This window comes from Equus quagga, chromosome 5 (genome assembly GCF_021613505.1).
Source record: "Equus quagga isolate Etosha38 chromosome 5, UCLA_HA_Equagga_1.0, whole genome shotgun sequence".
NCBI lineage: Eukaryota > Metazoa > Chordata > Mammalia > Perissodactyla > Equidae > Equus > Equus quagga.
Genome location: NC_060271.1, coordinates 49,968,981 through 49,994,830, shown reverse-complemented (window position 1 = coordinate 49,994,830; position 25,850 = coordinate 49,968,981). Strand labels below are relative to the sequence as shown.

At 38.6% G+C, this 25,850-nt stretch overlaps 1 protein-coding gene and 1 pseudogene across 1 annotated transcript in view; both read left to right on the top strand.

Annotated features, from left to right (window-relative positions):
• The window catches only part of LOC124240387 (E3 SUMO-protein ligase RanBP2), an 87,409-nt gene that overhangs the window by 41,035 nt on the left and 20,524 nt on the right, over positions 1–25,850 (top strand). The window contains exons 8-19 of the mRNA XM_046663408.1: positions 10,226–10,313; positions 12,150–12,359; positions 13,287–13,468; positions 13,551–13,726; positions 13,900–14,023; positions 14,677–14,838; positions 15,103–15,240; positions 15,322–15,468; positions 16,328–16,507; positions 16,595–16,678; positions 18,943–19,078; positions 22,695–22,789. Coding sequence (XP_046519364.1) covers positions 10,226–10,313; positions 12,150–12,359; positions 13,287–13,468; positions 13,551–13,726; positions 13,900–14,023; positions 14,677–14,838; positions 15,103–15,240; positions 15,322–15,468; positions 16,328–16,507; positions 16,595–16,678; positions 18,943–19,078; positions 22,695–22,789 — 1,722 coding nt within the window. The remainder of the gene's footprint in view (positions 1–10,225; positions 10,314–12,149; positions 12,360–13,286; positions 13,469–13,550; positions 13,727–13,899; positions 14,024–14,676; positions 14,839–15,102; positions 15,241–15,321; positions 15,469–16,327; positions 16,508–16,594; positions 16,679–18,942; positions 19,079–22,694; positions 22,790–25,850) is intronic.
• LOC124240386 (phosphatidylinositol 4-kinase type 2-alpha-like) lies at positions 1,174–4,263 on the top strand (annotated as a pseudogene).

Genomic DNA, 25,850 nt, shown 5'->3' with positions numbered 1-25,850 from the left:
TTCAGTCTCTTTACTTGTCATTGATCTAGTCAGATTCTTTTTCTTCTTGATTCAGTTTTGAGAGCTTGTATGAGTCTAAGAATTTATCCATTTCTTCTAGGTTGTCCAGTTTGTTGGCATATAGTTTTTTATAGTATTCTCTTACAATCCTTTGTATTTCTGTGCAATCCCTTGTGATTTCTCCTCTTTCATTTCTAATTTTATTTATTTGAGTCTTCTCTCTTTTTTTCTTAGTGAGTCTGGCTAATGGTTTGTCAGTTTTGTTTATCTTCTCAAAGAACCAGCTCTCTGTTTCATTGATCCTTTCTACTGTATTTTTTGGTTTCTGTTTCATTTATTTTTGCTCTAGTTTTTATTATTTTCCTCCTTCTGCTGACTTTGGGCTTTGTTTATTCTTCTTTTTCTAGTTCTCTTAGGTCTAGTTTAAGATTACTTAGTCGAGATTTTTCTTGTGTGTTAAAGTAGGCCTGTATTACTATGAATTTCCCCCTTAGATCTGCTTTTGGTGCATCCCCTAAGAGTTGGTATGATGTATTTTCATTTTTCTCCAGATGTTTTGATTTCTCCTTTAATTTCTTCAATGATCCATTGGTTGTTCAGTAGCATGTTGTTTAGTCTCCATATATTTGTGATTTTCTCAGCTTTTTTCTTGTTAGTTTCTAGTTTCATAGCATTATGGTCAGAAAAGATGCTTAATGTGAATTCAGTCTTCTAAAATTTATTGAGGCTTGCTTTGTTTCCCACCATATGGTCTTTGAGAATTTTCCTTGTGCACTTGAGAAGAATGTATATTCCACTGTTTTTGGATGGAGTGTTCTATATATATATATATCTATATCTACATCTATATATCTATTAAGTCCATCTAGTCTAGTTTTTTGCTTAAATCCCCTAATTCCTTGTTGACTTTCTCTCCAGATGATCTATTCCTTGAAGTAAGTGGGATGAGGTCCCCTACTATTATTGTGTTGCTGTTAATTTCTTCCTTTAGATCTGTTAATATTTGCTTTATGTACTTGGTGCTCCTGTGTTAGGTGGATATATAAGTGTTATGTTCTCTTGCTAGAGTGTCCCTTTTATCATTGTATACTACCCCTCTTTGTCTCTCTCTTTGCTTTTTTTATCTTGAAGTCTATTTTGATATACGTATGGCAGGAGCTGGTGGCCTGAGGGATGGATGAGACGAGCCCACTTGTGTCCCCCAAGTGGGCCCAAGCCCCGGACTACACCTTCCCGTCTGGCTCCAGTGCTCACTTTTGGCAGGTGCCGGGGGCTGCAGTCTGAGTGGTGGCGGTGGCCAGCCAGGGCCTCTCTCCACCTGTGTCGCCAGGCCACAACTGGGAGTGGCAGCCACTGCTGGCTTGGGCCCAGGGCCAGACCCAAACTGTGGTGGCGCAGGCCCAAGCCCTGGCCTCCCAGGCCACGGTGGCAGCTCACCCTGTGCAGGCCAACCACGAGTAGAACTAGTTCCCAGGGGACCCTGAGTTCGAGGCCGTGGTGCGCCAGGCCGAGTGGGCCATCAAGTGCTGCCTCTTCCCTGAGCACATCTACCAGGGCTCCAGTGGGAGCTACTTCGTCAAGGACCTTCAGGGGCAGATGGTTGCTGTCTTCAAACCCAAGAATGAAGAGCCATATGGGCACATTAATCCTAAGTGGACCAGGTGGCTACAGAAGCTGTGCTGTCCCTGCTGCTTTGGCTATGATTGCCTTGTCCTCAACCAGGGCTATCTCTCAGAGGCAGGGGCCAGCCTGGTGGACCAAAAACTGGAACTCAACATTGTACCCCGTACAAAGGTAGTATACCTGGCCAGTGAGACTTTCAACTATAGTGCCATTGACCGAGTGAAGTCCAAGGGCAAGCGGCTTGCACTGGAGAAGGTGCCAAAACTTGGGCAGCAGTTTAACCGCATTGGGCTACGGCTGTGGCCAAAGGTTAGTTCATTCCTGCTCTTTGTTGAAGACTACAAAGATGCAGATTACTGGCTACAGTGTTTTGAAGCAGAACCTCTCCCTGAGAACACTAACTGGCAACTACTGCTTCAGTTTGAGCGGTTGGTGGTACTGGATTACATCATCTGCAATACTGATCGAGGCAGTGACAACTGGCTGATTAAATACCACTGTCCAATGGATAGTTCTAGCTCTCGGGACACAGACTGGGTGGTGGTGAAGGAGCCTGTTATCAAGGTGGCTGCCATAGACAATGGGCTGGCTTTCCGAAACCCTGAAGCATCCTGACTCCTGGAGGGCATATCCTTTTTACTGGGCCTGGTTGCTCCAGGCAAAAGTCCCATTCTCTCAGGAGATCAAAGATCTGATTGTTTCAAAGGTATTGGACCCTAACTTTGTCTAGGACTTAGAAGAGGACCTCTGTGAACTCTTCAAGAAAGATCCTGGTTTTGACAGGGGACAGTTCCATAAGCAGATTGCTCCTCTGCGAGGACAGATCCTAAATCTGAGCTAGGCCCTGAAAGACAACAAGAGTCCCCTGCACCTCGTCCAGATGCCACCTGTGATTGTCGAGACAGCCCGTTCCCACCAGCGGTCTGCTAGCGATTCCTACACACAGAGCTTTCAGAGTCAGAAGCCTTTCTTTTCGTGGTGGTAGCCTGAGAGGCAGATAAAGGCATGTTTTCTGAGACTTTGGCTGGAGGAAGCCTGGGGAGTGGGTTACAGGAGAAGCCAGAGAAGCCGGTGGAGAACAGTGCCCTTAAGATCTCTCCCTCTCTTGTCGCCCTGCTCAGGGCTTTCCCAAGCACAGGGAGAAGCACAGTCAGAGGAACATTGAGTGCTGGGGGCGTGTCTGGAGCTCCCTGCGAGTAGTTCAGATGCCTGGGAAGGAGCATCTCCCTTCTAGCGTCTCCTGGGGGCAGGCTGCGAAATTCCCTTCCCTCCCTAACACCCTGCTCTGTTTCAATTCCTCACTGTATTCTGCATCAGGAAAGCAAACAAACAACAAAAACAAATTTAAATACTAGTGGCAAAACACAGGCAGAATCCCAGATTCTCTCATGTCAGAAACCTCTAATCAAGACCTATATTTGCATGGACCCAGACATTCAGATGCCTCTCAGTTCCTTACTCCCATGGACCAAGGCATCTGGGTGACTTGCAGTGCTGGGACAGACAGAAGTCGCACTTACTTTCGGTTTTTCCCAAGTCTTCTTCCCCTTGCCCTCCCCCCAGTGCAATAGGCTGGCTGAGAGACTCCGAACGCAATTCTCAGGCTGGATGCTTCTGCTCTAGATCTCCGAGCCAATGATCATGTTGGCTCTGCTCTCTGCCCTGCTAGGGACCCACGTTTCTGTGCAGACCTGCTGCTTGCCCATCACTCAGGCAAAGGCAGGAGGGAGGAAGCTGATTCCCCAGCATGTCAAAGTGGTCCACATGGCCCAGGTGTATCCTGGGAGCTGTAACTGGTCTATGGGCAAACTTACTCCGGCCTTGCTTCCTGAGTCCTTGGCCCTAGCCAAAGGTGGGAAAGCCTGCCAGTCCTCTCATTTATTCCTGTTTTAGATAATTTTTTCTCAACTCTTTTGACTTAGGGGCTTAGTTCTGGGTTCTGGGGGTGGGTCTCAGCTCAGAAAAGGACAGGATATTAGGTCCTTAGACTTCTTTTTATACTACAACTTGGTTGTAGCTTGGTGGAGGTAACAAGACTGGTATTCTGCCTCCTCACTGGCAGCTTCCCTTTGGTCTCTGACTTCTTGCTCCAGGCCAGTTTTTCCACAGCTTCTTGAGAAAGGCAGGCCCAAAGGAGAGAGGCCTTCAAACTGTCCCCCAGTGCCTACCTGGTTCAGTGTCATCTTCCTGCTTCCATGTCTCTTTTCCCTCAGCTGTCCCCCTTGCCAGGTGTCCAAGCTTTTTCTACACCAAAGCAAAGAATGGCCTCAGGAGGGTGCCATCTGTGGCTAAGGGACAGCCCTTTGCTACTGGACACTTCAAGTTGCTGGCCCCCTGTGACTGGTCAATCAGCCGTGGAAAGAAACTATCTTGAAGGTTTGAAAAACAACCAAAGAAAAGGAGCAAGGACTATGGTTGTGTGCCCTCTGCTTGCCCAGCTCCTGCCATCCAGGAGGCAGAGCAGAGATGTGCAGACTCTTGTCAGTTGGGCCAGGCTGATCCCCTTCCATTCCGGCCCCCAAGTTCCAGCTTCCACCCAGCTGAGAGGAAGATAAGGAGCTGGATATGCATGCCCTGTGGACCAAGGCACAGCTCCCCCACTGGCCCCAACCCTGACAATCCCATTCAGCTGACCTGGACTCTGGCCTGGGGGACCATGTTTGTGAGAATGCCTGCCCCCAGACTGCAGGAGCAGCATGGCTCCCAGAGGTCGGAAGGGGACCTGGGAGTCTTTAGCTCTCCACAGACATCTTTACATGGGTGTGTTGGTAAAGCTCCCACGTGGGTGTCAAGAGAAGCTAAACAGCCTAAAAAGGAGCCGGGTTGCTTCCACAAGCCAAGTAGATGTGCACATTGCTCTCATCAAGACCAGCTCTGTGATGAGAAGGAAATTGGGATCAGTGGAAGAGGGAGCTGGTCCCAGCCCTGGCAGGTGAGAGTGCGGGGCATCCTCTTTTGGCCTGTCGCCGTTCTTCTTGAAGCCTGTACTCAGGTTGCCTTGAATGTGGTCTTTGGGAGAGCCAGGGACCCAGAGTGCCAGGGCAGGTTTCTGGGTGGCACTCGCAGAATGGCCGTGTCCCCCAGTGTCAGGGAGTAGAGGCTGGGCTCTGAGAGTGCTGCTGTCTCTGTATTGTTCTTCTAATACAATGTAGAAATGGTATGTAATGTATTTAAACCAACGCAAATGTATGAATAACAAGTCCACTTCTGGGGGGGAAAATGTTTTCTTTTGTTTGCCATTAGCTTGGAGCATGATTTTCCATCCCTTCCCTCTGAGCTTGTTTTTCTTTAGATCTGAGATGTATTTCCTGGAGGCAGCTTATTGTTGGGTCTTGTTTTTTAATCCATCCAGCCACTGTGTCTTTTGATTGGAGAATTCAGTCCATTTACCTTTAGAGTGATTGTTGATATATGATGGCCTGATATTGTGATTTCACCAGTTGTTTTCTGGTTGTTCTGTATTTACCTTGTTTCTTGTCCTGTGTATTTATGACTGCCATGATAGTTTGGTTATTATCTATGATGGTTTTCTCATTGTTTATCATTTGTGTCTCTGTTCTAATTTTTTGTTTCGTGGTTATTGTGAGGTTTCTAGAAAAGATCTGGTAGATGAGATAGTGCATTTTCTGATAGCCTCTTATCTCCTTAGTCTAAGCAGGTTTCATCCCCTTCCTCTTCCCTGTGTAAGTTATTGTCACAACTTAACTCCATTTTGTTTTGCGAGCTTGTAATTAAAAGGAAGTGATTATAGTTATTTTTGATGCTTTCCTTCCCTTTATCTTTAATGTTATAGTGTTTGCTAACCTGTTCTGATAGAGACCTGCAATTTTCTGATTTTGTTTATTTATCTCCTTACTCAATGCTTTGTAAACCCTTTCTTTTATTTATTTATTTATTTTAGCTATGAGGGCCTTGATCATTTCTTGTGAGTTGGGGGCGTCTTGTTCAATGAACTCCCTCAGCCTTTGTTTATCTGGGAAAGTTTTTATTTCTCCATCATATATGATGGATAGTTTCGCTGGATAGAGTATTCTTGGCTGAAAGTTTCTGTCTTTCAGAATTTGAAATATATCATTCCACTCACTCCTAGCCTGTAAGGTTTCTGCTGAGAAAACCGCTGAAAGCCTGATAAGGGTTCCTTTGTAGGTTATTTTCTTCTGCCTTGCTGTGCTTAATATTTTTTCTTTGTCATTGACTTTTGCCAGTTTTACTCATCTATACCTTGGAGAAGGTCTTTTTGCATTGATGTAATTAGGAGTTCTGTCAGCTTCGTTTACTTGTAATTCCAGCTGCTTTGCCAGGTTTGGGATGTTCTCAGCTATTGTTAATTTGAACAAGCTCTCTGCTCCTTTCTTCGTCTCTTCTCCCTTCCACTCTTCTCCCTCCGGAATACCTATAATCCTTATGTTGCATTTCCTAATTGAGTCAGGAATTTCTCAGAGAATTTCTTCATTTCTTTTTAGTCTTTGTTCTCTCTCCTCCTCCATATTTTTTTTCTTTTTTTTTTAAGGTTGGCACCTGAGTTAACATCTGTTGCCAATCTTCTGTTTCTTTGTTTCTTTCTCCCCCAGGTCCCCCCAGTACATAGTTGTATATTCTAGTTGTGGGTCCCAGTTATGGCATGTGGGATACCACCTCAGCATGGCTGGATGAGCACTGCCATGTCTGCGCCCAGGATCTGAACCAGCAAAACTCTGGGCTGCTGAAGCAGAGCACGCGAACTTAACCCCTCAGCCATGAAACTGGCCCCTCTCCTCCTTCATCCTAAGCATTTCTGTCTTTCTGTCCTCTAAATTACTAATTCTGTTCTCTGTAATTTTGGTTCTGTTTTTTAAGGATTCCAAATTATTTTCTTCATCATCAACATTTCTGATTTTTTATTTTTATAGTTTCGATCTCTTTTGTGAAAAATTCCTTCTGTTCATTAATTTTATTCCTGAGTTCCTTGAACTATCTTTCTGAGTTTTCTTAACCCATTGAGTTTCTTTATGATAACTATTTGGAATTTTGTCATTTAGATTGTAAATTTCTGTGACTTCAGGATTTATTTCTGGGTGCTTGTCGTTTTTTTTCTGGTCAGGAGTGTTAGTATACTACTTCTTGCTGTTTGATGGGGTGGTCTTTTGCCGTAGCATTGTGGTAGTATCTGGTTGCAGATTCCACCTGCTACCACTGGGAGGGGCTTGAGCTGTGTTTCTGAGCCTGCTGCAACCTGTGGCAGCTGTGCCTGTCCATTGGAAGCTGTGCCGACAGGGCCTGTCTGCATCTGCCTGCCAGCTGTCACTGCTTTACGCACATAGGCACAGGCGCTCTGGTGGGAATCCCCTGCTCTGGCCAACTGGCCTAGCTGATGCACCAGGTTGGAGAAAGGGAAAGGTGCTTTCTTTTGCGTTCACCATCCTCTGTGCTCCTGCTCTGCACTCACTGTCTTCCACCCAGGAGTGCTCGGCTTGGTAGGGATGCCCCCATGATTGCTTAGCTGCCTCGGTGTGGAGAGTTCCTGAGGGTTGAGGCAACTCTGAGATCAAAAGCAGAGGGCTGTCTTTTCCTTCTTCTCCTCTCAGAGTTGCACTGGCTGCTGTGCAAGGTCCCATGCCCTAGATTGCTGCTGCTGGGGAGTAGGAGAGGTGATCTGCTTACCTCCTCCTACAGCCTCCCAGGGGTGTCCAGCACCCCCACCTTCAGCCATATGGCTGCGTGGATCTCTCAGATGTCTAATGTGTTATGTGAATATCCTCTCTTGGTTTATGAATGTCCTTTTTGTCATTTCTTAGTGGGGAGAGACTAAGGGAAGAACTCACTCCACCATGATGCTGACATTACTCTCCTAGAATCTTCAATATGTATTTTTTTTTAAGATTTTATTTTTTTTCCCCTTTTTCTCCCCAAAGCCCCCCAGTACATAGTTGTATATTCTTCGTTGTGGATCCTTCTAGTTGTGGCATGTGGGACGCTGCCTCAGCGTGGTTTGATGAGCAGTGCCATGTCCGCGCCCAGGATTCGAACCAACGAAACACTCGGCCGCCTGCAGCAGAGTGCGCTAACTTAACCACTCGGCCATGGGGCCAGCCCCTTCAATATGTATTTTTTAACCATAACACATAAAATCAAGCTTTTTAAATTGACCTTTTTTAATAGTAAAAACTCACTCTCCCTCTTAACCCATTCACTAAAGTCTCCATTCCTAAAAGACAACCACTGTTATCAATTTCTTGGGTATTCAAGAAGTTTTCTGAATATGCAAGCATATAGTAAACCGTTTCTCTAATATTAAAAACTGTTTTGCCTAAGTGGAGGTTTATCTACAATCGAATAGCTTGCTTTTTTTAAAACTATTTTTTCATTGTTCCACTTCAGCACATAGACATTTTACCTCAATCTCTCTTTTTACCTACCATGTATTTCTATTGAATGAATATATAATGGAAATCTCTTAGATGTTTGGATTTTATATTGTCATTTGTTGTAAAGCTTAACTATCAAATAATTATAACAACACAAGGGAAGTGTGGACTGGCATAGGGGTCCTTAAGGAATCATGTGAGGCTAACTTCTTTAATGATAGGGTTTTCATACTCTTGATCAGGGGAATGCTGTGGTTCTGGTAAGTATATCTGCATTTCACCTAGTCATTAAAGTCTCTCTTAAAATCTTTTAATTAAGATAAGGAAAATACTGACTTGAGATGATGTGACTGAGTGGATTCATAACTAATCAAGTGGTCACAAATGATAACCATTGCATAATTTTGTAAAACAGACTAGTTTTGTGAATTGAGATCAATTTGAAAGCAAAAAGATTTATGTCACGTTTTGTTTCTTCTTTTTGTGGTCTTCAACATCTATAGACCACAAAGTTTGGCATCATGTTTAGAAAACTTGTGGGTAAAAGCATAGGTCAAACTAATGTTTCTAAAATTTCAAATCAGAAGCTTTTAGATTCATAAGGAATAGTTTTATCTTGAAAAGTTAGTATTTTAGGAAAAATGCTATATTCACATGGTTTAAAGTTGTAGTGGCATATGAGAGTATACTGTGAAATCTCCTTCCCACCTCTGTTCCTTAGTCATTTACTTCTCCTCCCTAGAGGAACTAATTTTATTAGTTTCTTGTGACTTCTTCAACAATGTTTTATGCACGTACAAGCAGATACACACACTCTCACTCCCCTTTAAAAAATACACATAGAAAATATTCTGTACATTCTATTTATTTTGAAATATATTTTGATGATATTTTCATATTAGTATAGAAAGCATAGGATGAGTATAGCATCCTCATTTGTTTTGATGATTACATATTATTCCACTCTATGGACGTACGTATTTTGGGGTTTTTTAAATCAGTGCCCTAGGGCTGGCCCAGTGGCGCAGTGGTTAAGTGCACACGTTCCACTTCTCAGTGGCCTGGGGTTCGCCAGTTCAGATTCTGGGTACGGACATGGCACTGCTTGGCATGCCATGCTGTGGTAGGCGTCCCACGTAGAAAGTAGAGGAAGATGGGTACAGATGTTAGCTCAGGGCCAGTCTTCCTCAGCAAAAAGAGGAGGGCTGGCAGTAGTTAGCTCAGGGCTAATCTTCCTCGAGGGGAAAAAAAAAAAATCAGTGCCCTGAACCCAAGGGGTTAGGTTACTTTTCCTTTTTTCTATGCTACTTCAAATGATTCTGCAATGAATAAGCTGTGCCATTTCACATGTGAAAATTTATGGGTAGAATGAATTACTGCAAGAAGAACTGCAGGATCAAAGTGTATGCGTTTATAATGCTTAGAGCTATTGCCCAATTTCCAACCTCACAGAGATTATACCAAATTATACTCCCATTACTCTAATTAAGAAAGTCATGAAGAGACTTAACAGCAGTTACCCCAGTCACCCATATAGTTACTGTTAGGATATCTCCAGTTAAGTGGTCATTGCCTGTGATTGAACATTTTCAGTGATTGGCATTCACTACTTTTCAAGATAGCCCATTGCATTTTTTGGTAATTTAGTTCTTGGTGCTTCCTTATATGAAGTAAAAATATTTTTGAAGCTGTTACTCATTGGTGGTGTTTTTTCTTCTGGTGCTATTAAAAATGCTAACCCTTCTTTTCCAAGATAATTTTCTTAATATCTGAAGGCACCTATCATGTTTTCTCTTCACCATTCTATTTATTCATCATTCTTTCAGTTCTTCATAGGTATGGCTAAGAGTCCTTTTACTCTCTTGGTTGTCCCAGTTTATCTCAGTGGTATTCCAAATTGTCCATTCTCTTTGAAAATCTGCTGTCCCACAGTGTGGCACTTCCAAGTATGATTCCACCAGTGCTGTGTTAAGTAGGGCTGTCATCACTTCTGCTATAGTTCTGTTTATGTAGGGTAGATAAGTTCTCCAAATACTCCATTTCCGCAAATGTAATTCTAATTTTTTTTAGTAGAAAGTAATTTCTCAAAAGTACTCTTTGTAGGCATTCCAGTTTTTTGCAGTTGGTTTTCTAACTCAATTTAACCATGGTTAACTGTTTATTCATTATCAAAAAAGCAGCACGTAATAGAAGGGAACATCTTATCATTAGAAATATGGGTATCAACAAATTAAGATTCTTTATTCTAAAATTATCAGGTTCCAAGACCAAAGATTAAATTAATAAAAGGAGAAGCTGGACAAAATCTGCTAGAAATAATGGCCTTTGATCGTCTGAGCCAATCAGGTAATAGTAATGTTTAACTGATTTTATTTTAAAAAGAAAAAAAGGAAAATTTTTCTATTGGAGCATCATATGATAATATCTTCTGTCTGTCCAGGAGATAATTTGTCCTAATCATTTGTTTCTCTTTGCCACATTGGATTTGTGCAAGAGATATAGAAAGAATTAGAAGAAATGGTATATTCTTTAAAAGGAATATGTGATATTGTTTGCTCCCATTGAAGAAACTCCTTAACCATTTCTTTGTCTGACTGCTAGAGCCTGCATCTTGAATATTTTAAGGCACTTTCTGAACTAAGACTAATTACTGATTTGCCAACCAGTTAACATCAGTTGCTTGTAAAATACTGCTTTGGGGGGTATAAAGTGAAGAAGATACAGATTTATTTCTTAAGGAACTGACAACAACATAGAAAGATGGAAGATAGATACTCACATTCTCTTAGGCTCTTGGAATTTGTAGATCTCTTCCCTGTTTTGACTATTTGGGATGGATCCTAAAGGTCTGTTATATGTTATCTGGTTTTGCTAAGGCAAAAACTTCAAGGTGTTCACATAGCCAGTGAATCAAATGATGAACTGAAGAAGCATAATGCTTTTTGTAGGAAAAGTTTCCATAGGAAGCAGTTTTGATATAAAATTGAATGAACTTCGTAAAGAGCAAGAAGGTAGTATCAAGTCAAAGTTATTGTAAATTTTGGCCTGCAGTTAGGCTGTTGGTCAAAGCTTATATTGCTCCTCTATCCCGCAGCCTACGTTTTTGTGGGAGGTAGACTTTCAGTCCTTGAAGAAGTAATTTGCCATTTTTTTTCTTATGTCTCCCTTCTACCTTTGCAGGGCTGTCATAGATGCCTTTGCAGCGTGTAACAGTTAGTAAAGTGAACTGTGTTTTAATGTCTTCGATCTGGGCATTCCTGAGCTTGTCTCTGCAAATTTTCAGAGAGAGAATAGTTTGGTGGTAATCAAACGTGACTGACTAGCAGAATTACTTCAAGAAGTGTTTTTTTTTTTCTTTTAAACTGCTTAATTGAGATAAAATTCACATACCATATAATTCACCCATTTTAAGTGTACAATTCACTGGTTTTTAGTATGTTCACAGAATTTTGCAACCATCACCACAATCAATTTTAGATCATTTTCATCACCTCATAAAGAAACCTCATACCTATTAACAGTCACACCTCATTTCCCCCAAACCTCCTAGTCCTAGGCAACCTCTAACTTTTTGTCTCTTTAGAGTTCCCTTTTCTGGATATTTCATATAAATTGAATCATACAATATGTAATTTTTTGCAACTGCCTTATTTCACATAGTATATTGTTTTCAAAGGTCCTCGATGTTGTGGTACGTACTAGAACTTCATCCAAGCAGTGTTTTTAAAATAGATTCCTTACCCCAAACCTGTGAAATCAGAGTCTCTGGGAGTGGGGCCTGGAAATAAATATTTTTAAAGCTTTTTAAAGGATGATTCTGACCAGCTAGGGTTGGAAATCAGTGTATCAGATCAGAGAATTTGAGATTGGGCCTGCTGTCGTATGGCCATTTAAATCCCACTCTTTTCCATCTGAAATGTAAATACTTTTGGCATTTTTCACACACATTCCTGTTTTCCTTCCTTTTACTCTAGCATGTAGACACAGATGTTTTAAACCTATAATCTATATTCATTTTTTGCATAAGCACCCTTTTTATTGTCCAGTTTTTGTTGTTGCTTTGGAGGCTTAGGTCTGATATAATTATGTTGTTTCTCCTTAAGCTATGTGAATGAAACTGTTGAGAGATGTGAGTAAAAATAATCTCTATGTTTTAAATGATGGAGATAATTTGTTTTTCAGGGCACATGCTGCTAAACCTAAGTCGTGACAAGCAAGATTTTTTAAAAGAGGTTGTAGAATCCTTTGCAAATAAAAGTGGGCAGTCTGCTTTATATGATGCTCTGTTTTCTAGTCAGTCACCCAAGGATAGATCTTTCCTTGGTAGCGATGATATTGGAAACATTGATGTACAAGCCCCACAACCTGATGATCTGGCTAGATATGATATTGGTAAGTTGTATCTTTCAAAGGAAACATTTTGCATCTTAATTCTTTTATGTTAGGAGAAAAATAAAAGCAAAAAGAGAAATAAATTTCCCATAATCTGTTTACCTAGAAATAATGACTTAATTTTTTTCGGTATTCCTTTTAGGTTTTTGGTGCAGAGAGGGGGTGGTAGTTGGTGTCACGTTTTTCTTCTAAATAGTTGTTTATACGATACATATGATTTGTCTTTCATAAATTCTCTCCTATTGTATATGTCTCTGTAAATATCACTTTTAATGGCAGTATAGTCTGTTTTATGAATTAGCCATAATTTGCTAGCCACTTTTTGTTGTTGGACATCCAGGATGTCTCCAGTTTTTTCACTATTAAAAATAACAGTCTGATGAAAACTTCAGTGTCTCCATATCAAATGTTTTCCATAGAGAGTCCTAAAAACAGAATTACTGGGACAAAGTTGATGAACACGTTTTAAGTCTCTTGCAAATTGCCGTATTACTAGAAAGGTTCTACCTCTTTATGCTTCCAGAAGCCTGTAACTTTTTCAGTATTGAATTTCTTGTAGAAGAAAAGATCCCTTTATGATCTTAATAGATTAATGTAGTGGCATCCCATTCTTGTAATGACTCTTTAATAACAAAGTAAATTCATTGTTTCAAGATTTCTTATTGGGTAGCCATTTTTTATTTGACCTCTGTCAGTAGGTTTTTTAAATTAGAGTAGTAGTTTCTCCATCATAATGGTTTTTATTAAAATTCCTAAAGTGTGAATACTTTTAATAAGAACATGAGACTTTGCTTATCACAGAATTTCCCCCAGCTCTGATGTAGAAAAACAGTTATAAAATTAATAAACATTTAATGTGTTAGTTGTTTATGTTGGCACACAAAAAAATTTCCAAAACCTGAAGCTAATTTTCTCCCTTTATTTCAGGTGCCATTCGAGCACATAATGGTAGTCTTCAGCACCTTACCTGGCTTGGCTTACAGTGGAATTCGTTGCCTACCTTACCTGCAATTCGAAAATGGCTGAAACAGCTTTTTCATCATTTACCCCAGGAAACCTCCAGACTTGAAACGAATGCACCAGAATCAATATGTATCTTAGATCTTGAAGTAAGCAAAGATTTTAACAAATTAAATATTTTGAGTTTTGTTTAATTTTTTTCTTACTTGAGTTTTTATTTAAATAACATAGGTATTTCTGCTTGGAGTAATATACACCAGCCACTTACAGTTAAAGGAGAAATGTAATTCTCACTACAGCTTCTGTCAGCCACTGTGCTTGCCATTTCCTGTGTGTAAACAGCTTTGTACAGAAAGACAAAAATCTTGGTGGGATGCAGTTTGTAGTCTCATTCACAGAAAAGCAATGTAAGTAGTTAAAAATATTCCTTTAACTTATTGCCTAGGTTTTTAATTTAAAAACCTACTTAATTTAAAACTTATTGCCTAGGGATTTAATTGAATTATCATGTGGTGATTAACATACATGTAAACGTTGACCTGTGTTTGTAAATCAATTTTATCAAATAAAACTTTTTTAGACCTGGAACCTCAGCAAAATTACGACTTTTAGTTCAGCATGACATAAACACTCTGAGAGGCCAGGAAAAACATGGTCTTCAACCTGCTCTGCTTATACATTGGGCAAAATGCCTCCAGAAAACGGTGAGTTCATTAAAGTGTACTCATTGTTGAGAACATTACCATAACTTTTAAGAATCATAAACTTTTCATTGAAAGTCTTTTAGTTCTAAAAACAATAGCAGCTTGTTCATGTTATGCCAGGTAAATTGCGTTTTTCTAATCTCACCACAATGTAGTTAATATATAAGCACTTAGAACAGGGCCTGGCACAATAAGTGTTATGTAAGTATTAGCTGTTATATTTTTGTCCAGCCTGAGAAATATTTTCCCTGTTAGGTATTACAAGGCTTTGTAGGTAAGGGCATTATACATCCTTCTAAAAATCTGAGGCCTGTTCTATGGCAAGATCAGGTGTAGATGGTTAGCCTTTTGACAAACTGTGACACTTACAGAACAGCAGATTTCAGCTGTCTAAAAATGGCAATTTTTAAAACATAGATTCGGCTGCCTCATTAGATAGTATCATTGAAAGTGTTTAAAAGTTGGGTCTCAAATGATCACTGGTATTAGGGTGGTTAGTTATTCCAATATTTGGAAAGTTGAGCATATGACTTAGCGATTCTGTTGGGCCTTGATTTGAGATTTTAACCAGTTGTTCAGACCATTTATAAAGGAATTTTTAGATCTTATCATTTGTGTTCCTTAGGTTGTGTGCTTCTAACTCTCTCTTTTAGGGCAGCAGTCTTAATTCTTTTTATGATCAACGGGAATACATAGGCAGAAGTGTTCATTATTGGAGGAAGGTTTTACCATTGTTGAAGACAATCAAAAAGAAGAGCAGTATTCCTGAACCTACTGACCCTCTGTTTAAACATTTTCATAGTGCAGACATTCAGGTAATGGATGATCCCATTGTGAATTACTTGGAGATAGGGATTTCCAGTTTATAAAGAAATGGAGATATAAACTGCTTAAACTGATTGCCTGGTTGTTTAATGGTCGTGTTGTTTTCTAAATCCACTAGCTGTCACATATAGAATATGGCTAAAAAGAGTACTGAGATGTTAATCTCATTAGATCATACAAAAGCTTTGGGAAGTCATTTGAGTTTGATATTCTGAGTAGAGGCACTTTGACTAAAAATTGCTAAATGTGTTTAGGCATCTGAAATTGGTGAATATGAAGAAGAAGCACACATCACGTTTGCTATATTGGATGCAGTTAATGGAAATATAGACGATGCTATGACTACTTTTGAATCTATAAAAAATGTTGTTTCTTATTGGAATCTTGCACTGGTAAGTAGATGTAGTGCTTTGAATTAAAAGTTTTTTTTTTTTTTTTAACTTTATTGCTTCATAAAAGCACTCTTTTTGTAGATTTTTCACAGGAAAGCAGAAGACATTGAAAATGATGCTCTTTCTCCTGAAGAACAAGAAGAATGCAAGAATTATCTGAGAAAGAGCAGGGACTACCTAATAAAGATTTTAGATGACAGTGATTCAAATCTTTCAGTGGTTAAGAAAGTAAGTTTGCAGGTTGTTTTACTTTCTTATTATTGATAACTGGGTGATAAGCATTTTTGCCTTGGTTTTATATTTTGATCCTTTCAAAAATGCTAGATAATACCTTATTATTAATGCACAGAAGGGGTATATGTATGAATATTTAATTAGCATTGCTTTGTCTTGGGTTTGGTGTTTCTTTAAGCTTGGGAATCTAGGTTGATACTCAGAAATACTCGCTGGGGAATTAGAAAAGGTTTCTAAGGCAGGACATTTATTTTTGTTATCTTGGCAAAGTAATCAAAGCAAATATCGCAGTCTAAGGACTAGTTCTTAATGAATTTGGCGGTTAAACATTTTACTGAAATTGGACGTAGTTGCTGACACCTTTAGAGCATTTCTTCTCATCTTCTTCATTTGCTATGGGCTGTTTTCCTGCTGTCAGCAGTTTGAGGCTGTCATGATGGTATTAACTTCAATTATATTCAACCTTCCAAGTATTTTGTTGATTAATTTATGTTACTGCTCTTAGGTTAGGATTTATGTTGTCTAGTGCATTCTAGCATCTATGTTTCTCTCACCATTCAGAATCAATTAGTAAACACTAGTAATTTATTTTGTTCACGTGTCCCCAAGTTAACATTCCTCTACCATTGTTATGGCTAACAGAAGGAATAGAAACAACATAGGCTTTAGAATCAGAAGACATTAGATTACACAGCAGTTTCTTCTGTGTTATTTATATGTAAAGCATAAAATGCTTGTTATACAAAAGTGAGAAAAATGTAAGTAAATTAGTAAGACCTTTGTATTTATTTCGGAGTTCTTACTTTGGCATTTTTGCAAACTAAAGCCCTTGATTCATGCCTTTTGTTTTTAGTTGCCTGTGCCCCTGGAGTCTGTAAAAGAGATGCTTAATTCAGTCATGCAGGAACTCGATGACTATATTGAAGGAGGTCCTCTTTATAAAAATGGTTCTTTGCGGACTACAGATTCAGAAATAAAATATTCTACGCCGTCTCCCACCAAATATTCTCTATCACCAAGTAAAAGTTACAAGGTAAGTGGGAAAGAAATGAATTATTGCATTGCGAAATGTGTCTCTGTTCTAAATGTTTTAAATGCTGTTTTGTTGTTATTTTGTTAGTATTCTCCCAAAACACCACCACGATGGGCAGAAGATCAAAATTCTTTACTGAAAATGATCTGCCAACAAGTAGAAGCCATTAAGGTAAGTCACTTAATTTCTCTAAACTGTGCTTCTCTTATTCCAAGATTCCTTCCTTGACCACTCCCTCACTTCTTTCTAAAGCCCTTTGCCATGCTACTGTACAATTATACTATGTTGTACGTACCTGTATCTTGACACTTAGCATATTTTTGAATTTACTTATGTGTCTCTGTCCTCGACCAGATGTGGATCCTTCAAAGGCAGAGACACTTTTATCCAAAACATAGCGTCATTCCGGGCTTAGAGGACGTTCCCAAGTGATTGAGTTGAACTAGTGAAATATACTAATTATACCCTGGCCTATGAGTTCATTTCTCATACTGGCTGTGGTTGTGTGTGTCAGATTTGTAGTTAGGAATTGACGTGTAGTCTAAGCTTCAAAAAGTCTCTTTATCTTTTTCATGCTTTCATATGAATTTGGTTTAGTTATATAAGGAAATAGTTATGTGTGCTTGATTTTACTTTACCTATATGAAAGTGACCTTTAACTATGGGGCTCCACAGAGCTTTTCTTTTTTGGAATTGTAAGTACAGGTAAGTTGTTTCATGCTCATTGGGCAAGCAGTAAATCACTCGTAGTTCTAAAGCTACACCAAGGAAATCGTGATATGTGTGTGATTATTACAGTACTATCAGCACTGTGTGAGATTTCAAATATGCTATTTGGAGGGGAACAAACTTTTGAATTTGCACAAAGATTTTGTATGTTAATTTTGTGTAATCGTGGCCTATTATGATATTACATATAATCTTGGCTTACAATACAGGTTTCAGGCACCCAACATTGTATTCTGTGGCAGTGTAGTGGATAGTCCATGTGCTCTACCACTAATTAATGATCTTGGGCCAGGCACTTCTTTATCTCTCTGACTTTTGCCTTCTCATCTGTAAAGTGAGAATTACTGAAACCAGTTCTCATCACATTTTCTAGTTGTTTGAATTTTTAAAGTTATGATGGTAGCATTAATTGCATGTTCAAAACTGTGGTCCAGATACCAGTGGTGACCAGTAGAGTTTTCCAGTTGATTCTACCAGTTTCTTATTTTTGGATGTGCAGTATCTCAACTAGACATATTAGATGGATGAATGGGGAAAATATATTTAGCTTGAAAATTTGAGGTATTTTTGACCTCAATAATTATGTCTTTGGGGAAATTTCTATTTGAAAGCACTTCTGCAAGAAGAAAGCAGATGTGCTGGATCTGTCTCTGAACTCACTTATAACCAGTCAGATAGCTGGGACCATATAAAGATATTTAGTATTATTTTCAAAAGTGACCTGTTGGCTGATAACCAATATAGTTCCTTTGGAAAAAGAAATAATTTCTTTGTAAGTGCCAGTTTTGTAAGGGATATTTTGTAGGTTCTGGAGTTGAGGAGGATGTTGTCATTTAGTTGTCTATAAAATGAGAGAGATCTGATAGCTAGCCACAAAACTCCCATTAGAGAGCAGTATGTCTCCCATTTTGTCTAGGCATCAGAGTGGTGCTATGAAAACATTTTTGGAGTAAGATGTGGTTTGAATTCTAGCTGTGCCGTTTCCTGCGGTTTTCTTTTTCATTTTAAGGTATGAGTTAATCTTGTTTACCTAACATGTAAGGATTAAGAACTTAAAAGTAAAGTGCTAGGAATATATTATTATATACATAATATATTCTGAACAAAAATTAGTTGTTTTCCTTTTCCTAGTGGAGCTTTTGAGCATCATCTTGAACAATTATTAGTGTTTTTTTTTTTTTTTTACATCAAATGTGGTAAGTGGAAAGCTGGTACTGGGCAGTAATTTGGAATGTTGAGTAGTCCAGGTTTACTGAAGAGTAAAGCAGTGTGGAAAGGACATGCTCGAAGGATATTTGGGATAATACTGCTGAGGACTGAATGTCAGAGAAGTTTAATTTGTAGTTTCTTGTTTTTTTTGAGCAGGGAAGTGTCTTGGCTAGAGTTAAACTTCAGAAAGATCAATTTAGGCAAGTGTAGACTATTTAGGAAGTTATTCAGTTGTTTAGATTAGAGCTAACTCCAACTCTAACCTAGAGTGAATGAATTAGGTAATGAATGGTATTAAGGAATAAAAGAATGGGAACAAATAAGTTTTGACAAATTAAGGATCATGTTCTTAAATCTGCACCTGGTACTCAGATCTTATTGAAATATAGAATCTTAGAAGGCATCAAGTATTTAAGTTTAAAATTTTTAAGTTTGTTCTAACACTATTTCTGGCATGATAGAATTACTTAAAATTGTTTTCTTTATTCTTCCAACAGAAAGAAATGCAAGAGTTGAAACTAAATAGCAGTAACTCAGGGTCTCCTCATCGTTGGCCTACAGAGAATTATGGACCAGATTCAGTGCCTGATGGATATCAGGGATCACAGACTTTTCATGGGGCCCCGCTAACAGGTGGGTTGGCAACTGGATAATTCCAGTTTTAGTAAAATCATTGTACTTCTCCCTCCTTTAAATAGATAACTTGTGAAGTCACTTTGTCTATGTACATTTGTTTACATACATGTCTATATGTGTCTGCTTATGGGTTGCTTAAGCTATATTTGGTATTACTGAGATTTTTCTAACTCCAAGTAGAAGTAGAACAAGCTTTATCTGATCCTGTGTATATAAGCACTTAAACCTTTAATGCACATCTCAGAGGAGCTGAGACTGAGGTGGAACCATTCCTTATAATTGAAAAACGTTAACTGATATCATTATGCATTAAGAGATGACTAATTAACAACTTAGACCTCTCAGGAATTATTTTGACGGTCTACTGAGAGATAGGACATTCATAGGAAATCTTGTTTATTTTGAAATACCATGGTCATATGTAGAAGGGTTGAGTTTGGAGCTAGACCCTATTGGATTTTGAGGTTGTGCTTTTGTCACATACTGACCTCTCTCAGCTAGTTTTTCTATTCAAAACGTGGAGATACTTGCTTTACATGATTATTATAAGCATTTGTGTATGTGTGGGTATGTATTAGGCATTTACTTAATAGTATACAGTAAACACTTAATGAACTAAAGAGTACTAATAGTGCTTCTTGTGGGTTGTCTATGTGCTGAAGTGCTTTGTGTATGTAATTTTATGTAATCACAATAACCCAGAGTGATAGGTACCATTATTAATCCCAATTTAATAGATGAGGGAATGAGTTTAGAAAGATTAACTTATCCATTATTGTATAGCTAGTTATTGATAGAGCCAGGGTTAAAACTCTGATGGCCTAAATTTAAAGCCACTTGCCAGTATGATCCCTTGCCCTCAGGCAGCTAGAAATGATGATAAAAATAGGCTTTGGGGACTGGCCCCATGGCCAAGTGGTCAAGTTCGCACACTCCGGTTTGGCAGCCCAGGGTTTCCCTGGTTCGGATCCTGGGTGCAGACATGGCACTGCTCATCAGGCCATGTTGAGGCAGCATCCCACATAGCATAACCAGAAGGACCTACAACAAGAATATACAACTATGTACTGGGGGGCTTTGGGGAGAAGAAGAAGGGAAGGAAAAAAAAAAAGAGATTTGCAACAGATGCTAGCTCAGCTGCCAATCTTTGTAGGAAAAAAAAGTAGCTTTCTTTTACACGAGACAGATTCCCAAAATAGTAGTAGGGCATTTTTATCTAATTGATTTTAACCCAGGAAAGATTTAGAATGGTATGGTCTAGTTTAGATAAGTATATTTGTGTGATGGTTCATAGGGGCATAGTTAAGTCAGCCCCACTATCCCCTCTGACAGTGTTTTCTAAATGCAGGCAAAATAATAGAAAGAAAATCTTTGTAAGGTCAGACTTACTAAATGTCATAAGTCATAGATAAAAATGAGATGCCATGAGTTCAAACATTGCTCATTTAAAAACCTTGTGCATTATATAGAGCCTTGTATAGAGAAGATAAGTAAACTGGCTAGCCTTGTCTAAAAGTGCTTGTTGTGTGCTGTGTGGAATTGATAATTCGGCACCTTTTGGGTTACAATTTCCGTTTCTTCCTTTGTTTACAGGCCTAAAATGTCTTCTGGTGTTAAACATAACATTCACATTGTCTCATTTTATTCTTGCAATTACCCTATGAAATGTGTAAAAGCAGCACATCCTCATTTTACAATTGAGAAAAACAGAGACCCTAAACCGGTTAGTTGACAAGGTCACAAAGCAGCTTTGTGGCCCTGAAAGGAGAGCTCAAGTCTCCTGATTCCCATTCCTGTGTTCACAGATTTTGTTTTTTTTAATCAAAGTAAAAATATACCAAAATAGTCCTTGTCTTTTCAAAATAAGATGATTAAAAAACAATAAGCCTAGAGAATATATTCAGAAGTATTGAACAATGTAAAGAAAACTAAAAACTAACAATATCACATACAGTTCAATTAATATTTTGGAGTATTTCCTTCTGGTCCTTTGTCTTTGTATACATAAAGAATTTTTAATGAGATTTTACCATATTCTTACATTATAGATGGGTAAGCCTGTTTTTTAAAATATTACTTTAAGTTCTGAGCATTGTTTGAAAATGTTATCGGTGAATACCAGGTGTCCCATCATGTGAAAGTAATGCAAATTTTATTCCCTTATTTTTGTTATTTACAGTTTTTGCTATTATAAATAATGCTGTGGGCACATTCCGAGGATTGTAGGGTATTTTAAAAATTCGTTTAGTTGAGCAATTGCTTTCCAGAAAAGCTATGCCAGTTTACACTGTTAACCACCAGTATCTGATAGTGCCCATCTCTTTGCACTCTTGCCTAGTGTTAACTATTGCTAGTTTATAAAAACCTTTGCCAGTGTTGAAAAACAAAAATAGTATCAGTGTTTTTTATTTTTATACTAGATGTGCTCAGCACTTTATAATCTTTTGTATTTCCTGAGTTATTTGTTCATCTGGTATTTTTTTCTATTAGATTATTTTTAGTAAGTTTATAAAAACTTTTAATGTTTTTACAATCAAGAGTCACTAGTCACTGATAAGTGACTAGTCAAATTTCAGACTTTATGATTCTTGGCTCATATCCATCAACTTGTTCTTTTTTCTATGCCTGTTTTCTCCCCATAATATTTCCAAACATAACCATCTTCACCAGGCAGTTCCATTAGTTTTCCAAATTCAAACTTGGGCTTCTTTGGCAGTATTTACTTTTCTAGTAACTGTATGAAGCGGTAAATAGACTGGCTACCCTTTTCTAGGTCTTTTTCAGTGCTTTCCAGAATCAATTATTTAGCACCTCTTGGGTCATAATTTCCATTTCTTTGTGTAAAGGCATAAATGGTCTTTAAGTTGTTTCGTTTTCTGGTAAAACTTTCATAAAACAGATCAAGCAAATGACTTTTGGTAGTTTTGCCATCAACATGAGTGTCTTCTAGTCATTGGTCTCCTGGTAACACTAACACAAAACAGATTGAGAAAATGGCGTAGACATCAACCTGAGTTTCAGTCATGATGTGTCTTTTTTTTAACCCAAGGAACATGTTTTATGTTACTTGTGAGATCCTTTCCATGAATTTGTCAGCTGATTTTTGACCCAAACATTCTCAGCTTGAGTTTATAAAATGCAACTTTGTCATTGTGCAGGTTTTCAAGGCTCACTTCAAAAACAAGGTCATGAGGCAATCAGATGCTTTTTGGTTCCTTAAATCCTTCCTGTGAATAGTGTAGTCCCAATATTTCTGAGGTTGAACACAACTGTGCTTTCACATCATACCAGTCTTAAAAAATGAACCAACCACTTTTTCTTGGCTCCTTTTTGGATGCTTGTTGTGAGGCGCTTGTTCTTGTTGACCACTGTGGTGCGGCTCTCTTATTCCTCATATGTCATATTTAGCAGTTTTTCCTAGTTTGTCATTTGATAATCTTGTTTGTGGTATATTTTGATGTATAGAACTTAAGAAAAAAATCTGTATAGTTAAATCTTTCTTTAATTTCTATTGCTTTTGTATTTATAGTTCTTGCCTAGATAGTCTTAACTGTAGTATAGACTTTTTTTAACAGTGTTTTCTTTCTTTTGTTGTTGTTTTTTTTTTTTTTAGTTGCAACTACTGGCCCTTCAGTATATTATAGTCAGTCACCAGCATATAATTCCCAGTATCTTCTCAGACCAGCAGCTAATGTTACTCCCACAAAGGTAACAAAGGAATAATTTATACATTTATAAATATCTCCTTTTTAACTGTTCAGACTTCCTTCAAAGAAATTCAAGGAATAGGTCAGCATTAAACCTTTATGTCCCACGAGATATAGATATTTTAAATTTCTCTCCAGATATAGAAGTTATGCTCCTTAGTCATCTTTTTATGTTAAGTGTGAACATTTAGAATATTTTTTAAATGTGGGTGGTGGTGGTGGTGGTGGTTGTGCTGGGTCCTTCCTCATTCTGTTTTGGCAGACATAGGACTAGAATGTCCTTGCTGAACCACTATGTGGTAAGTACTTCCAGACCTGAAGTGGCTATGTTACTGTCGATTAAGACCCAGTATTACAACAGGAATTCATTGTGAAACTTTGAAGACAGAGGGCTTGGGTGCATTTAGACCCTGGCTCTTCTGCTCACTGTGACCTTGGGCAAGTTTCTTAACCTCTCTATGCATTAATTGCCTCATGTGTAAAATGAGGATAATAATGCGTTAATTCATAGGGTTTTTGAGGATACTAAAATGAGATAATATATATAAAGTGCTTAGAACAGTGCCCAGTTGGCACGTAAGTAAAATGCTCAATAAGTGTTAGTTTTCATCATCATCATCATTATTGTTAATGTCATTTGACACATTGTTTAGGAATGAAGAAGATATTTATTCTATGCGTTTATTGTAGGAGAATTAGATTTTTAAGATGCTGTCATTAGTTAAGGCAATTTTCATTATATGCCAAGAAGGACCATAACTGTAAGTATCTTTGTAGTAATGTTGTCTTCTCTTAGTGATATACCATATACCCTAATGATATCTTTACCTTACAATATTCATGATTGTGGTTTGTGAGAAATGGTTTGTATCTAGTTATCTGTAGTTTTGTAGACAACCTACAAAAAATTTTAACTTTTTTTTCTTTCTTTTAGGGTCCAGTTTATGGCATGAATAGACTTCCACCTCAACAGCATATTTATCCCTATTCACAACAGATGCACACACCACCAGTGCAAAGTTCGTCTGCTTGTATGTTCTCTCAAGAGATGTATGGTCCTCCATTGCGTTTTGAGTCTCCTGCAACAGGAATTCTATCACCCAGGGGTGATGATTACTTTAATTACAATGTTCAACAGACAAACACAAATCCACCTTTACCAGAACCAGGTTATTTCACAAAACCTCCAGTTGCAGCTCATGCTTCAAGATCTGCAGAATCTAAGGTTCTAGAATTTGGAAAAACTAATTTTGTTCAGCCTGTACCAGGTGAAGGAATAAGGCCATCTTTGACAGCACCTGCACATACAACACAGCCAACTCCTTTTAAATTTAACTCAAATTTCAAATCCAATGATGGTGACTTCACGTTTTCCTCACCGCAGGTTGTGACACAGCCCCCTTCTACAGCTTACAATAATAGTGAAAGCCTTTTAGGTCTCTTGACTTCAGATAAACCTTTGCAAGGTGATGGCTTCAGTGGACCAAAAGCTGGTCAAACCACTGGACCTCGAAATACATTCAATTTTGGGAGCAAAAACTTGCCTGGAATTTCATTTACCGAAAACATGGGCCCAAATCAGCAAAAGAATTCTGGTTTTCGTCGAAGTGATGATACATTTACTTTCCATGGTCCAGGGAAATCAGTGTTTGGAACACCTGCTCCAGAGCTGGCCAACAAGAATCATGAAACAGATGGAGGGAGTGCCCATGGTGATGATGATGATGATGGCCCTCACTTTGAGCCTGTGGTACCTCTTCCTGATAAGATTGAAGTAAAAACTGGTGAGGAAGATGAAGAGGAATTCTTTTGCAATCGTGCAAAATTATTTCGTTTTGATGTAGAATCCAAAGAATGGAAGGAACGTGGAATTGGTAATGTAAAAATACTAAGACATAAAACATCTGGTAAAATTCGCCTTCTAATGAGACGAGAGCAAGTATTGAAAATCTGTGCAAATCATTACATCAGTCCAGATATGAAACTGACACCAAATGCTGGATCAGACAGATCTTTTGTATGGCATGCTCTTGATTATGCAGATGAGTTGCCCAAACCAGAACAACTTGCTATTAGATTCAAAACTCCTGAGGAAGCAGCACTTTTTAAGTGCAAGTTTGAAGAGGCCCAGAGCATTTTAAAAGCCTCAGCTGCACATGTCACCACCACAACAAATCAGGCTATGAGAATTGTAAAAGAACCCACAAGTCATGATAACAAGGATATTTGCAAGTCTGATGCTGGAAACATGAATTTCGAATTTCAAGTTTCAAAGAAAGAAGGGTCTTGGTGGCATTGTAACAGCTGCTCATTAAAGAATGCTGCAACCTCTAAGAAATGTGTATCATGCCAAAATCTAAACCCAAGCAATAAAGAGCTCCTTGGCCCACCATTAATTGAAACTGTTTCCACTCTTAAAACTGGCCCAGAAAACACTCCAGATAGATTTGCATTGATGACTCCAAAGAAAGAAGGTCACTGGGATTGTAGTATTTGTTTAGTGAGAAATGAACCTAGTGTATCTAGATGCATTGCTTGCCAGAATACAAAGTCTCCTAACAAAAGTGGATCTTCATTTGTTCAGCAGGCTTCCTTTAAATTCGGCCAGGGAGATCTTCCTAAGTCTGTTAACAGCGATTTCAGATCTGTTTTTTCTATAAAGGAAGGACAGTGGGATTGCAATGAATGCTTGGTACAAAATGAAGGAAGTTCTACAAAATGCGTTGCTTGTCAGAATCCCAGAAAACAGAGTTTACCTACTTCTTCTGTTTCAGCATCTGCTTCTTTTAAATTTGGTACTTCAGAGACAAGTAAAACTACAAAGAGTGGATTTGAGGACATGTTTAGTAAAAAGGAAGGACAGTGGGATTGCAGTTCATGCTCGGTACGAAATGAAGCCAATGCTACAAAATGTGTTACTTGTCAGAGTCCAGGTAAACCGAGTCTGTCTACTGTTGTTCCAGCACCTGCCTCTTTTAAGTTTAGTACTTCAGAGACAAGCAAGGCTCCAAAGAATGGATTTGAAGGAATTTTCACCAAGAAGGAAGGACAGTGGGATTGCA